The sequence below is a fragment of the Heptranchias perlo genome, chromosome 6 (genome assembly GCF_035084215.1).
Source record: "Heptranchias perlo isolate sHepPer1 chromosome 6, sHepPer1.hap1, whole genome shotgun sequence".
Taxonomy (NCBI): Eukaryota; Metazoa; Chordata; class Chondrichthyes; order Hexanchiformes; family Hexanchidae; genus Heptranchias; species Heptranchias perlo.
The window spans coordinates 35399580-35414913 of record NC_090330.1 but is presented as its reverse complement, the minus strand read 5'-3'; the positions used below and the strand labels follow the sequence as shown (position 1 = coordinate 35414913).

General features: G+C 40.6%; 2 protein-coding genes across 4 annotated transcripts in view; one reads left to right on the top strand and one right to left on the bottom strand.

Moving 5' to 3' along the window:
- The window catches only part of rnf17 (ring finger protein 17), a 48448-nt gene extending 46843 nt beyond the window's left edge, over positions 1–1605 (top strand). The window contains exons 13-14 of the mRNA XM_067986683.1: positions 773–870; positions 1385–1605. Of these exons, the coding sequence (XP_067842784.1) occupies positions 773–868 (96 nt within the window). The 3' untranslated portion in view covers positions 869–870; positions 1385–1605. The remainder of the gene's footprint in view (positions 1–772; positions 871–1384) is intronic.
- A 3913-nt stretch (positions 1606–5518) lies between these two features.
- Positions 5519–15334, bottom strand: part of cenpj (centromere protein J) — a 65143-nt gene continuing 55327 nt past the window's right edge. For 2 of the 3 annotated variants that reach the window (XM_067986104.1, XM_067986105.1), the window contains exons 17-18: positions 13221–13341; positions 5519–6602 (exon numbers count right to left, since the gene is read on the bottom strand). In XM_067986104.1, coding sequence (XP_067842205.1) covers positions 6407–6602; positions 13221–13341 — 317 coding nt within the window. In that variant the 3' untranslated portion in view covers positions 5519–6406. Of the gene's footprint in view, positions 6603–13220; positions 13342–15334 lie in introns of those variants that run through there. The other variant, XM_067986106.1, reaches the window with a different exon arrangement.

Below are 15334 nucleotides of genomic sequence, written 5' to 3'. Positions count from 1 at the left end.
AGAAGGGAACTGTTGAATTCCCTTTTTGTTTTAGACCAATTATATCAATTATAAATACTTTGGAAACTCAAGATATGGAGGGAAAACCTCTATCCTGTATCCTACCTTTAAGTCTGTCAGATGTAGGATAGAGAGTTGTCCCCAAATACAAAGGTAATTGTACAGCTTGTTCTTGTAATATCTCCTTAGTCATTTTCAGGTTGTGTTCTTAAATATGCAATTTAGTGTGGCATCTCCAAGCCCTTTAGCTAGCCATTTACCAATAGCAGACTAGTGATCTATAACAAGAGCGTTCCCCTTCATATCTGCTACACAATTTTGGAATCCATATTTGAAAGTCTCAAAAGTCTAATAACTAATGTTAGTTTACACCAGTGGCCAATAAATTGTTTTAATGGTAATTCAACTTTAGGATTGATGTAGCTTTGATTTATATTGGATCACAGTAAAGAATAGTGGGGCTGCAACCAAATAAACTTGGACAAATCTGTGAACAGTATTTATCTAATTTTTATTCGGTCTCACTTTATTCCTTACAATGCATGCAAGAATTATAGCAGTTCTATCAACAATAATATATTCTGTTCTTGCAGTGCAAATACAATTAGAAATAATAGTATTTTTAACCTAGAATGTTCTTGGTTGCATTTTCAAACATTGGTGCAGTTGTGAATTTTGCTTTCCCTTACAGCAATCACAATTTGTGAATAAGATCTGTTTTACATGTCATTGTTCACTGAAACTGATTGTACAAACCTAAAATGTTCTTCAGAGCTTATATCCAGAAGTCTCTGTGTTCTTGTATGAAGAAGGATCACTGATTCATCTTCCACTTGTGGAAAAGGGACTTGCAGATTTGGATATGTAAAAGTAAGTTTTTAAATAATTTATTATTGTTTCCTCTTTACTTTCTTTCATGCACACTTCACTCCTATATATTGGATTATTGAATGGTATGGTGTTTTTGAAGAGTGGATTATGAAGTGCTGAGGTCAGAAATTTCATTCCTACTATTAATGCAGTTATATTTTGGAAGTCAGGCCATCTTGCATGTTCACTTGAAACATGTGTACATTGTCTATACACCATTAGTAAGACTGGAAAAAATTGGAGGAGTGCTTGTCACTTTCTGTGCTGTATCCTAGAACACCAGCCCCTCACATACCTGGTGGCTAACTGTACCATCCCGAGATACTAGTGGTCTTAAGTTCTTTTTGTTTCCCCTACCCCCTCTACTTTGTGAAAGGCTTTTGTTAAGAGAGTATGGTACACTCCAGAGGTAAGACTCTGAAAAGTTTCTAGGTGAAAGACTAATTCCATAGCTTGAATACTTTGAGAATGTATAAGAGAGAAAATATTTTATTATCTAATCTCTCTCCAACAGGTATCAACAAGATATTTGGCAAACTTGAAACTACATTCAAGATTCTTCAGGATGGTTATGGCTGTATTCTTTTTTGTAACTTCGCTAAATGCAAACTGTTGGCGGACTTGAGTTTGAAGCTGAGTAAAGTTGATCTGTCCAAGTTTTATTTCCTGAATAATGTTTAGCATGCCTTAATTTCCCTTAAAGTATTGACAAGATTCTAATCTAAATTGGGTGAATTGTTTTGAAGCTACATTTAAACATATGGTTAAGTTCATGGAAGTTCAACTGCAAAACAATTTGCCTTTCACTTTTTTTAATTTGATTTATTTTCTTCCCCCCCCCCCCCACTCTCCTCCTCCTAATAATGTTGCAGTACCATGTTACCATTTTGCTTAATGAGTATTAACATAATACCAATTATGGTTATGATAAATAACTAATACTGCTGGAAGTTTGAGGGCAGATGTCAAATTTCTGTACATGAAGATTGCTACTGTTTGTGATCGATACAAAAGTTAATCTTTTCAATAAAGTTCTTTTCTGAATAGTGTTGCAGCAGCATGTTACCATATCCTGTTTATTGAAACAATGGATTCAGATGAGGGTTACTATTGCAAAACCTCAAGCATCAGGAAAAGGTAGAGGTTTTTCCATTGCATCAAATTCAAAAAATAACCAGCTTAGTTTTTTTTGCCAGTTTATACCAAAAATGTGAATTCCTTGACTGGATGCATAATCTGGCAGTGTGGAAAATCACGGACCATATCCTGCTCAGATTTGGTGGGCTTTACGCCTGTCCATTTCATTCCACCCTGGTCAGTACTGAGGGAGCGCTGCACTGTCAGAGGGTCAGTACCGAGGGAGCGCTGCACTGTCGGAGGGTCAGTACCGAGGGAGCGCTGCACTGTCGGAGGGTCAGTACCGAGGGAGCGCTGCACTGTCGGAGGGTCAGTACCGAGGGAGCGCTGCACTGTCGGAGGGTCAGTACCGAGGGAGCGCTGCACTGTCGGAGGGTCAGTACTATGGCACTATTCGAAGAAGAGCAGGGGAGTTCTCCCCGGTGTCCTGGCCAATATTTATCCCTCAACCAACATCACCAAAACTGATTAACTGATCAACTGATCATTTATTGCTGTTTTTGGAGCCTAACACTAGTGACCACACTTGCAAAGTACTTTATTGGCTGTAACGCAGCTTTGGGACGTCCTGAGGCCGTGAAAGGCGCTTTATAAATAAAATACCTTCTTTTCTTATGGGTGCTTCAGAGCAGAGCCTGGTGCTGCCCTCACCTGACATGCATGTGTACATGTATGTATCACACATGAACTCTTTCCAGTGGGAGTCCCTGGATAATGACCAGGAATAGGAAGCCGATCTGAATTTTTTTCCATCCCATTTGCTCCCCCTTCTTCCCCCACCCCCCCAGCTTCCCCCACCCCCCCATCTTTTGCATTGTCCAGGAGCTCTGATGACGATTGCAGTACCCCCTCAGCTCATAGCGACTGTTCATTGGTACCTTCATGTCAGCATATGACACTGGGTCATTCACTGCTGTAAAACTACAGCTTACTAATGTTATGCTACATAACGATGTTCAGTGCAGTGCTTGGCTCAGTATTGGCGCTCTCACCGCTGAGTTAGAGGGTCGTTCATTCCATGGATACTAAGGAGCTTTTTCCCTTCATTGAGGGTTCTATAACAAGGGGGCATAGATTCAAGGTAAAAGGCAGGAGGTTTAGAGGGGATTTGAGAGAACTTTTTCACCCAGAGGGTGGTTGGAGTCTGGAACTCACTGTCTGAAAGGGTTGTGGAGGCAGGAACCCTCACAACATTCAAGAAGCATTTGGATGAGCACTTGAAATGCCATAGCATACAAGGCTACGGACCAAATGCTGGAATATGGGATTAGAGTAGACAGGGCTTGATGGCCGGCGCGGACACGATGGGCCGAAGGGCCTCTATCCGTGCTGTATAACTCTATGACTACAGATCTTACTGCATCAGGCTAATTATAATTGTGATAGGCTCTGGTGAGGGGAGGGGGGAGAGGAAATCTCATGTGCTATAATGTAGTGTAGTAGTTGGTGGTGCTGGCTCATGGCCAATCGGCCACTCGAGCCTGCTCCGCCATTCAATAAGATCATGGCTGATCTGATCTGATCCTAACTGCAATTTTAAATTAATGTCCAATTTCCTGCCCGCTCCCCGTAACCCCTAATTCCCCTTTACTTCTAGGAAACTGTCTATTTCTGTTTTAAATTTATTTAATGATGCAAATTCCACAGACCTACTACCCTCTGAGTGAAGAAGTGTGTCTCCTCATCTCAGTTTTGAAAGAGCAGCCCCTTATTCTAGTTTCACCCATCCTTGGGAACATCCTTACCGCATCCACCCGATCAAGCCCCTTCACAATCTTATATGTTTCAATAAGATCACCTCTCATTCTTCTGAACTCCAATGAGTAGAGTCTCAATCTACTCAACCTCTCCTCATATGTCCACCCCCTCATCCCCAGGATTAACTGAGTGAACCTTCTTTGTACTGCCTTGAGAGCAAGTATGTCTTTTCTTAAGTATGGACACCAAAACCGTATGCAGTATTCCAGGTGTGGTCTCACCAATACCTCCCTGGTTTTATATTCTATCCCCCTAGCAATAAAAGCCAACATTCCATTGGCCTTCTTGATCACCTGCTGCACCTGCATACTAACTTTTTGATTTTCTTGCACTATGACCCCCAGATCCCTTTGTACTGCAGTACTTTCCAGTTTCTCGCCATTAAGATAATAACTTGCTCTCTGATTTTTCCTGCCAAAAGTGCATAACCTCACATTTTCCAATATTGTATTGCATCTGCCAAATCTCCGCCCACTCACCCAGCCTGTCTATATCCCCTTGTAGGTTTTTTATGCCCTCCTCACTCTCTACTTTCCCTCCCATCTTTTTATCATCTGCAAACTTTGATATGTTACACTCGGTCCCCTCCTCCAAATCGTTAATATAGATTGTAAAGAGTTGGGGACCCCTGCGGAACACCACTGGCTACTGGTTGCCAGTCCGAGAATGAACCATTTATCCCAACTCTCTGCTTCCTGTTAGATAACCAATCCTCCACCCATGCCAGAATATTACCCCCAATCCAGTGATTCTTTATCTTGAGCAATAATCTTTTATGTGGCACCTTGTCGAATGCCTTCTGGAAGTCTAAATACACTACGTCCACTGGTTCCCCTTTATCCACCCTGTACGTTATGTCCTCAAAGAAGTCAAGCAAATTTGTCAGACATGACTTCCCCTTCATAAAGCTATGCTGACTTTGTCCTATTAAATTATGTTTATCCAAATGTTCCACTACTGTCAATAATAGACTCCAAAATTTTACCCACCACAGATGTTAGGCCAGCTGGTCTATAACTTCCAGCCTACTACCCTTTTTAAATAAGGGTGTTACATTTGCAGTTTTCCAGTCCGCCGGGACCTTTACAGAGTCCAGAGAATTTTGGAAAATTATTACTGCAGCATCCACAGTCCCTAGTGTGATCAGTTGTGCTTTTCTTTGCTGCTGTACCACTGCTTAATGGCAGAAGAAACCCTATATTTCCTATAATTAGCCACCCAGAAAGTGCCCAAAAACATTTGGGAAAAAAACTTGGAAAATCTGGGCCAATGAGTCATATATCCCACTAGGGAAAACTCATTGCCATACATAATTCTTGCAGGCATGTAGGCTAGCAGTCACAATTCAGAAGTTATGGAACCATAAGTGACCATAATTTCAAATGAGATCATCTACCAATCAAGAATAAAGACTTGTAGAAATTACTTCAAAAAAATAACAAAATTCAGTGGAATAATGGGTGTACTAAAAGAAAGCAAGCCAATGCAGCAGAAAAAAGTTTTAAAACTAAGTGCACACTATCCAAGAATTAGTTTACATCCATGCCAAGACTGCCCCATATTTAAGTCCTATTTTTAATTAACAAAGTATTCCACCAGATGTGACAGGTTAAGAAATCAAAAGCCCAGAATAATTTTTTTGGAGTAACCTCGACTACTGCTCTGACAGCCATTGAAGTATTTTTGAAGTGTAGTCACCGTTGTATTACAGGAAATGCAGCAGCCAGTTTGCACACAGCAAGGTCCCACAAACAGCAATGAGATTTTTAATGTTGGTTGTGGGATAAATATTGGCTAGGACACTGGGGAGAACATCCCATCTCTTCAAAATAGTGCTGTAGGATATTTTACTTTCACCTGAGGGGGCAGGTGGACCTTGCTATTGCATTGAAATGTCAGTTTAGATTAGCTAACAAAACAATACAAATCCATCCACATTTGTTCAGGTACGAGTACCAAGGAGTAGTTTACCTCCACCTTAAAGTTTCTACTGCATAATCCATAATTACCATTTTTGTTTCCCCTGCCACATGCAAATCAGCACCTATTCTCCTCATAGTTGTAAAAATGGTTATCAAATTAATAGGCTTACTCCACCCCCAAATTATTGTGGTCTAGGGCAAAGAATTATAAACTGACTGATCACACTGCAAGTATGGTGCAGCAGTTGGAAGATCTGTTGGCACAGAAAGATTGTCATTAGGTGTGAATTGTTGCTCAGTTTTGTGGCTTTTTAAAGCACAATTGTTTTATACCAGAGAGAAAAATAGGCATTTTGGCTTTGCTGAGCTTGTAACCTCTGATCAAAAAGAATTTGGCAATATTAGCACACATTTTGATCCATATCACATTTGTGCTACAATTCCAGGACAATTCAAAGAATGATTACTGTACAGTGTATAATGCACTCTTTTATAAACATTTAAACTTGCACATCACAATTTGTTCACACAGGCACTGGGATCATATTTATTTAACCTTCATTGTTTTGGTATTACTCCAAGTATTTACATAAAGAAAATATACTTTAAAAATATACAATCATAAAAAAGTTTTGTACAGTTAGATTCTGTGTAAATACATCTGATTAAACCGATGTTGCAGAATGTTTGAAAGTACAATAAGCTTTTGTTTTAAAGACTCACTGGGGTTTACTGTCCATGATTACATTGCCTTCCTTGTCTTTGATTCTTATTCTTCCTGAGCTGTATTTTGTTTCCTGCTGACCATTTAGATACACTGTTTTAACAGTTCCATCGGGATACTCCCGTCTTTTGTAGTTTGATGTGTGTATTTCTCTTTGTCCATTGTTAAATTCAATGATTTTGTTACCATCACTGAAATGAAGGAAAGAACTTGGATTTATATCACATCTTTCACAACCGCAGGACATCCCGAAGTAGTACTGCTTTGTGGTCATGGATGTCATGTAGGAAAATGTGGCAATTTTGTGAACAGTGATTCCCAAAAGCAAATAGCCAAAATAATCTGTTTATGATATTGGTTGAGGGATAAATATTGACCAGAATGCAGAGAGAACTTTCCTGCTCTTCAAAGTGCTACAGGATCTTTTCCAGCCACTGGAGGGCGGACAGGACCTTAATTTAACATCCCATCCAAAAGACATCACCTCTGACAGTGCAGTACTGAAATGTCAACCTATTATGTGTTCAGGTCCCTGGAGTGGGGTGTGAACCTATGATCACTTGACTCAGCATTGAGAATGCTACAACTGAGCCAAGGCTGAGAAAAGAACTGGACATTTAGTAAATTGCCAAATTGCTCACTGTAGAATTCTAATCCTTTGAGAGGGCAGCTGAGCTTTTTGTATTCATAGGGAACGATTTTAACCTTACCACCCCAGTGGAAGCCGGGTGGGTGGGCAGTTAAAATCACGCAGGTTAATTACCTGCCCTGGAGTTGCCAAGAACCAACGAATTGCAATTTTAACCTGTTCAACTGAGCAGGCGGCAAGGACAACTATCCAAAGCTGGCAGAAAAGGTGTGTTTTTAAAAAAAAACACATGGGGCCAGGAGGAACAGGAGTGCTCCTCCAGGTGCCATAAGGAAAACTTAGGTCTCCCCTGCCATAGTCTCTTGCCCCCCTCGATTAAGCAGCCCACGTGAGAGAGCCCCAGCAACAATTCCTGCCATTTACCTGGTATCGGCAGGTGGCCCATCAATTTCCCTCCACTTCCTCTATGGAAAGTTGACAGTCGAGCTTTAAATGAAGCTGGGAAGTTAAAAGACCCTGGGGCTCAGTTCTGGAGCAACATATGTGTTTCTACCTCAACATTAACCGCCCCAATTTCAGTTGGGTGGGTAAGTCAGAATCTGAGACACCGACGTTATATTTGGAGTCTGACTACAGTACCTGTCTGAAAAAAACTGATATGGTTAAGAAACTTAATTTGAGCTTTCTCCCTTATAAATACTATACTTAAAGGACTAGAAAACCATTTCTATTTACATTAAAATTTAAGTTTATACCAAAATGTATTAACTACCACCACAGCTCATTTTATCTATTTTCTCAATTCTATTTGTTAGAAATTGTCATTTTTACAGATATTGTTTATTTTGATGGGTGGAACATCTTCATGCTCTTAAACATTAAAACAATTAAGCACAGTAGTTTGCTAGATAAGCAAAAGTACTAATTTATAATTTTCTCAATTCAAATATTGTCAGACATGTATAAAAGTAAGCATCTATATTGTTTAAAAACCCATGGGAAACACATGCCCTATTCTTCCACTTAGTGACTGGCAATGATTCGGAAAAGTAGTGTCTCTTTACAGCATTTAAGCCACACACACAAGAAACACAAGTCATGGGAAATGGGAGACTTAGATTTAGAGAATTGTAAACAATTTTACAACACCAAGTTATAGTCCAACGATTTAGAGACAAATGGTGGTAGAACTCAAAGAGCAGGTGTGTGCACAATTTAATCAAAGGCAGAAGACAACCATGGACTGAAAATGGACTAATAGATTTAGATGCAGAACGAGCAAATTATATAAAGTTTTCAACACAAGGTAATTGAGAGGTCGGAGACGGTGTGGATAAAGGAAATGTACTCTGATTGGCAGGCTGTAACAAGTGATGATCCCCAGGATTCAATACTGGGGCCTCAGCTTTTCAGTTATATATTAATGACATGGATATCCAAATTTGCAGATTACACAATTAGGAGGAGCAGGAAGAAATTGAGTGGACAAAACAGTGGCAGGGCACATTCAATATGGGAAGTGTGAGGTCATCCACTTGTACGCCAAGAAAGACAAATTGGAATATTTTCTCAATGGTGAGGGACTAGAAGCTGTGGAGAAGCAAAGGGATTTGGGTGTTCAAGTACATAAATGACTAAAAGCCAGTGCATAGGTACAAAAGTAATCAAAAAGGGGGTTTGGAATACAAAAGCAAGGAACTTATGCTTCAGTTGTACAGTGCTGTGGACAGATCCTAGCTGGAGTACTGCGTTCAGTTTTGGGCACCAAACCTCAGGAAAGATATCGGCCTTGCTGCAGTACAGATTCACAATGATATAGGGCTTAAAGGGTTAAATTATGAAGGGTTCATAAATTTGGTTTTATTTCCAAGTTTTGAACATAAGAAGCAGGAGTAGGCCATCATTCAGTAAGATCATGGCTGATCTTCAACCTCAACTCCACTTTCCCACTTGATCCCCATATACCTTAGAGTTCAAAAATCTCAGCTTTGAATATACTCAACAACTTAGCATCCACAGCCCCTTTGGAGTGGAGAATTCCAAAGATTCACAACCCTTGAGTGAAGAAATTCCTTCTCATCTGTCTTAAATAGCCAACCCCTTATCCTGAGACTATGTCCCCTAATTCTTGACTCTCCAGCCAGGGGAAACAACTTCTCAGCATCTACCCTGTCAAGCCCCCTCAGAATCTTATGAGATCACACCTCATTCTTCTAAACTCCAGAGAATATAGGCCCATCTTAATCAATCTCTCCTCATAGGACAACCCTCTCATTCCAGGAATCAAACTAGTGAACTTTTGTTGCACCGTCTTTAAGGCGAGCATATCCTTCCTTAGATAAGGAGAACAAAGTTGTGTGGTCTCACCAAAGCCCTGCACAATTGTAGCAAGAGTTCCTCATGCTTGTACTCCAACCCCCTTGCAATAAAGGCCAACATGCCATTTGCCTTCCTAATTGCTTACTGTACCTTCATGTTAACTGTGTTTCTTGTACAAGGACACCCAGATATCTCTGAACACCAACAATTAAGTTTCTCACCATTTAAAAAATATTCTGTTTTTCCATTCTTCCTACCAAAGTGAATAACCTCACATTTCCCCACATTATACTCCATTTCCCAGTCTTGTCCACTCGCTTAACCTGTTATATATCCCTTGCAGACTCTGTCCTCCTCAGTTTACTTTTCCACCTAGCTTTGTATTGTCAGCAAACTTGGATATTACTCTTGCTTCCTTCATCTAAGTCATTGATATAGATTGTAAATAGCTGAGGCCCAAGCACTGATCCTTGCAGAACCCCACTAGTTACAGCCTGCCAACCTGCAAATGACCCATTTATCCCTATTCTCTGTTTTCTGTCTGTTAACCAATCGTCTATCCATGTTAATATTACTTCCAAACCCATGAGTCTTTATCTTACGTAACAACCTTTTATGTGGCATCTTATCGAATGCCTTTTGGAAATTCCTACATACTACATCCGCTGGTTCCCCTTCATCTACCCTGCTAGTTACATCCTTATAAAAACTCAATTGTTAAACATGATTTTCCTTTCATAGAAACATTTTGACTATATAATATTATGATTTTTTAAGTGCCCTGCTACCATCCATAATAATGGATTCCAGCATTTTTCCAATGACTGACATGAGGCTAACTGGCCTGTAGTTCTGTTTTCTCTCCCCTTTTTTCCTGAATAGGAGGGTTACATTTGCTACCTTCCAATCCACTGGGACCGTTCTAGAATCTAGAATTTTGGAAGATCACAACCAATGCATCCACTATTGCTGCAGCCACCTCCTTTTAGAACCCTAGGATGTGGGCCATCATGTCCAGGGATTTGTCAGCTTTTAGTCCCATTAGTTTCTCTAGTACTTTTTCTCTACTGATATTAATTACTTTAAGTTCCTTTCTCTCCTTAGCCCCTTGGTTCCCCACTATTTTTGGTATGTTTTTGTGTCTTCTACTGTGAAGACAGATACAAAATACTTGTTTAACGTGTCTACCATTTCCTTATTCCTCATTATAATTTCTCCTATCTCAGCCTCTAAAGGACCTTAGTTTATTTTTGCTGCTACTCTTCCTTTTTACATACTTGTAGAAGCTATTACAATCTGTTTTTATATTTCTTCTTAATTTACTCTCATTCTATTTTCTCCCTTATCAATTTTTTGGTCATCCTTTGCTGGTTTCTAAAACACTCCCAATCCTTAGGCTTACTGCTAGTCTTCGCAACACTATAAGCCTCTTTTAATCTACAACCACTTTAAGGTGATTGGCAAAAGAACCAAAGGCGATGTGAGGAAAAATTTCTTTTTTTTTTACACACAGCGAGTAGTTATAGTCTGGAATGCACTGCCTGAAAAAGAGTGGTGGATGCAGATTCAGTCATTGCTTTCAAAAAGGAATTGGCTAAATATTTGATGAGAAATTTGCAGGGCTATGGGGAAAGGGCCAGGGAATGGGACTAACTGGATTGCTCTTACAAAGAGCCGACACAGGCTCGATGGGCCGAATGGCCTCCTTCTGTGCTGTAACCATTCTATGATTCTAATACTTTCATTAACTCCTGTGGAGTTTTTATTTCTCAATGGAATGTATATTCATTGAGAATTTTGAAATATTTCTTTTAAATGTCTGCCACTGCTTATCTACTGTCATACCTTTTAATCTAATTTCTAATCTGCCTTAGCCAACTCGCCCCTCACTTAAGTATGTCACTCAAACTCAATGTGAAAGTATATCGTATTATGATCACTCTTCCCCATAGGATCCTTTACTATGAGATTATTAATTAACCCCGTCTATTACACAATACAAGATCTAAAATAGCCTGTTGTCTGGTTGGTTCCACAACATATTGTTCTAAGAAACTGTCTTGAATGCAGTCATAAACTCTTCCTCCAGACTACAGTTACCAATTTGATTTGCCCAATCTATAAGATTAAAGTCCCCCACAGTTAATACATTACTTTTGTTAGACGCTGCTATTATTTTTTGATTTAATACTCTGTTCAACGGCATAGCTACTGTTAGAGGGCCTATAAACTACTCCCACCAGTGTTTTCTGCCCCTTGTTATTTCTTACCTCCACCCATACTGATTCTACTTCCTGATCTTCTGAGCCAAGATCCTCTCACTACTGTCCTTATGTCATTCTTTATTATCAGGGCTACCACCCCCACCTTACAAAATGTCAAGTACCCTGGAATATTTAATTCCCAACCTTGGTCACCTTGCAACCACATCTCTAATAGCTATTAGACCAAACCCATTTATCTCTGCCACTAATTTGTCTATCTTGTTACGAATGCTTCATGCATTCAGATAAAAAGCCCTTAATTTTAATTTTTTGCCATTATTCCCTGCTTTGACCTTATTCGTCACTACACTGCTCTAATGCCTTGTCTTTTCTCTTTAGATTTCCCCTCACCTGTCCCCTTTCTCTCCCCCCCCCCCCCACCCCCCACCCCTTTATAAAAAAAAAGTTTTCTATTTGCCAGGACCCTGATCCCAGCCTGGTTTAAGTGGAGCCCGTCCCAACGGAACTGCTGCCTCTTTCCCCAGTACTGTGCCAATGCCTCATGAATTGAAACCCCTTCCTCCCACACCATGTATTTAACACTCTGATCTGTTTGACCTTATGCCAATTTGCACCTGGCTTAAGTAGTAATCCAGAGATTACTACCTTTGCGGTTCTGCTTATTAATTTAGATCCTAGCTCCTCAAACTCCCTCAGCAGAACCTCATTCTTAGTTCTACTTATGTCATTGGTTCCTACATGGACAAGGACAACTAGATCCTCCCCCTTGTACTCCAAGTTCTTTGCTAGCTGCAAGGAGATATCCTTAATCCTGGTAACAGAGCCTTTGGGACTCCCGCTCACGGGTGCAGAGAACACTACCACATTCCTTTTTACTCCCCCCACTTGAACGGCCCAGTGCCATGGGCAGTTTGCCCATCCTTCCTACAGTCCTTGTTCTCATCATACAGGTAGCAAATACCTCGTACCTGTTGGACTAGGTCAAGGGCTGAGGCTCCTCCATCACTAGATCCTGGGTCCCCATACGTGCCGGTCTCAATCACACCCTCCTGTCCCTAACCACTGACTAACTCTAAACTACCTAACAAGGGGTGTGACTGCATCATGGATCGAAGTGTCCAGATAACTCCCTCCCTGATGTATCGCAACGTCTGCAGCTCGGATTCCAGCCCAACAACTCAGCCTAAGTTCTTTGAGTTGCAGACACTTACTGCAGATGTGATTGCTCGGGATCTCGCTGGTCTCCATAAACTCCCATATGCTGCAGTTAAGAGATGATCTAATCGAAGTGTTTAAAATGATTCGATAGGGTAGTTAGAGAAACTTTCTCTGGTGGGAGAAATCCAGAACAAGGTGGTAGAATCTTAAAATTAGAGCTAGGCCATTTAGGAGTGAAATAAGGAAGTACTTTTGCACAAAGGGTAATGCAAATGTGGAGCTCTCGCTCCCAAAATGCTGTAGATGCTGGGTTAGTTAAAATTTTCAAGACTGAGATTTATAGGTTTTTGTTGTGTAAGGATCAAGGAATATGGAGAAAAGGCAGGGAAATGGAGTTGAGATGCAGATCTGCCATAATCTAATAGAATGGCCAAACAGGCTCAAGTTGCTGAAAGGCCTACTCCTGTTCCAATGATATAAAATTAGTTTAGCACAAATTGCTTTTGGTAGTTACTTACGGCTGCACTCGTATTATTGTGCCATCTGGAAACACGCTGTCTTCATGACCATCTGTGAACAAGTATTTGATGGTCTGGTCTGGAAAAATGATTTCCTTTCTGCCGTCTGGGTAATGTTTCTCTGGAATTAGTAATATACTTAAATTTGTTATTCGCATAACACTTAAACATTACAATGGATTAGATGGAATTGTAAACAATGAAAATAAAAATATTTCACACCTGAAATATCATTCACCGCACTCTCCAGGAACTCCCTATGCTGCTATTTCTCCATTTCATTTTATAGGCAACTCCATAAGCTTCCAGGCGCACTACAAGCTGCTGTACCCTCACTGCACTCAATAATCTGCCTCTGATCCGTAATGCACTTTCCAGATGCTCCATTCACTGCCCCCACTTCCCCATGGAACTCTCCGGCATTCTAACGTCATTGATCAAGTGATACTACTACGGCCAGAAATTTAAAATCCTGCAATCTATAAAGCATTGGCCCCTTAAAAGCTTTCATAATGTATAACACTATATTGAATCTAAACAAAATACTGTACATAAATTAGTAAAGCAAATCTATTAAAAAAATAGCATTCAAAAGACAGTGGCCAAGTGCACTGGAGCACCAAATAATGGGGATGGTTTGCATCTACTGAGTTACCAATATTAGCAATCACTGCAGAAATGGTGAGCGCAGGTCAGCGACTTACTCACAAGTAGAGGGGAAAAAAAAGTCATTCCTGGGTTGCTCATAGAACCATCAGTGGAGGGGAACACTCCCTCTCAGTAACGTGTTTTACCCTTAAAAAGAATCTTTAAAACAAAGTTGTATCTTCAAGTATTGGCAAAAGAGGAAATGTCAAATTTAAATCAAGACAATGAAAATACAAGCTTTTCATGCATTTAAAATGTAGTGGACATGTATTGAATATAGTGTTGAGCAGTAAGACACAGGTTTGCACCTAATTCTCAGACTGAGGCAGATTTTCTGATCAAACTCAAACATTATTAGCACCCCTTAAAGGGCTGATGGATAGATTTGAAACAATCTACTAGCATATGGATAAGGTAAGTGGCCTCATAGGAGAACAACAATATTGAGATATAAAGATGAGCATTTGCAAAGTCTGTTTGGACCAAACAAATATCTTGACAAAGCCAGTGGGTGGCACATTAAATGTGGAGGAGGGAAACTGAATCTTTGGCCAAGTGATGGAACAATCAAACCCAGTTTGCAACCTCAGCGTCTTATTTGACTGAGCCAAGCTTCCAACTCTATATCCACTCCATCACAAAAGACTACCTATTTCCATAACGTTGCCCTTCTCTGCCCATCTGCTGCCAAAACTCTCGTCCATTTCTGTGTCATCTCCTGACGTGACTATTCCAGTGCTGTCCTGGCCAGCCTCCCATCTTCAAGCTTCAGCTTATCCAAAACTTTGCTGCCTATATCCTTTCCCCCACCAAGCCCCACTCACCCATCATGCCTGTGCTTACTGACCTATGTTGGTTCCTGTCCCCCAACCCCTCCAATTTAAAATTCTAATCCTCAAGATCAAAGCACTTCATGCCCTCTCACCACCTCCAGCCATACAACCCTCCCAGAACTATGCATTCCTCCAACTCTGACCTGTTATGCATTCCCTACTCTGGAATTCCCTCGTCATCCCTCCTTAAAACCTACCTTTGACCGCTATACAAAACCCTGGTTAGACCGCACCTGGAGTACTGTGAGCAGTTCTGGGCATCGCACCTTCGGAAGGACATATTGGCCTTGGAGGGAGTGCAGCGTAGGTTTACTAGAATGATACCCAGACTTCAAGGGTTAAGTTATGAGGAGAGATTACACAAATTGGGGTGGTATTCTCGAGTTTAGAAGGTTAAGGGGTGATCTGATCAAAATTTATAAGATATTAAGGAGAACAGATAGAATGGATAGAGAGAAACTATTTCCACTGGTTGGGGATTCTAGGAGTAGGGGGCACAGTCTAAAAATTAGAGCCAGACCTTTTCAGGAGTGAGATTAGAAAACATGATCTTATCAAATGGCGGAGCAGGCACGAGGGGCTGAACGGCCTACTCCTGTTCCTATAAGCTTTTAGATACCTCCTCCTAATATC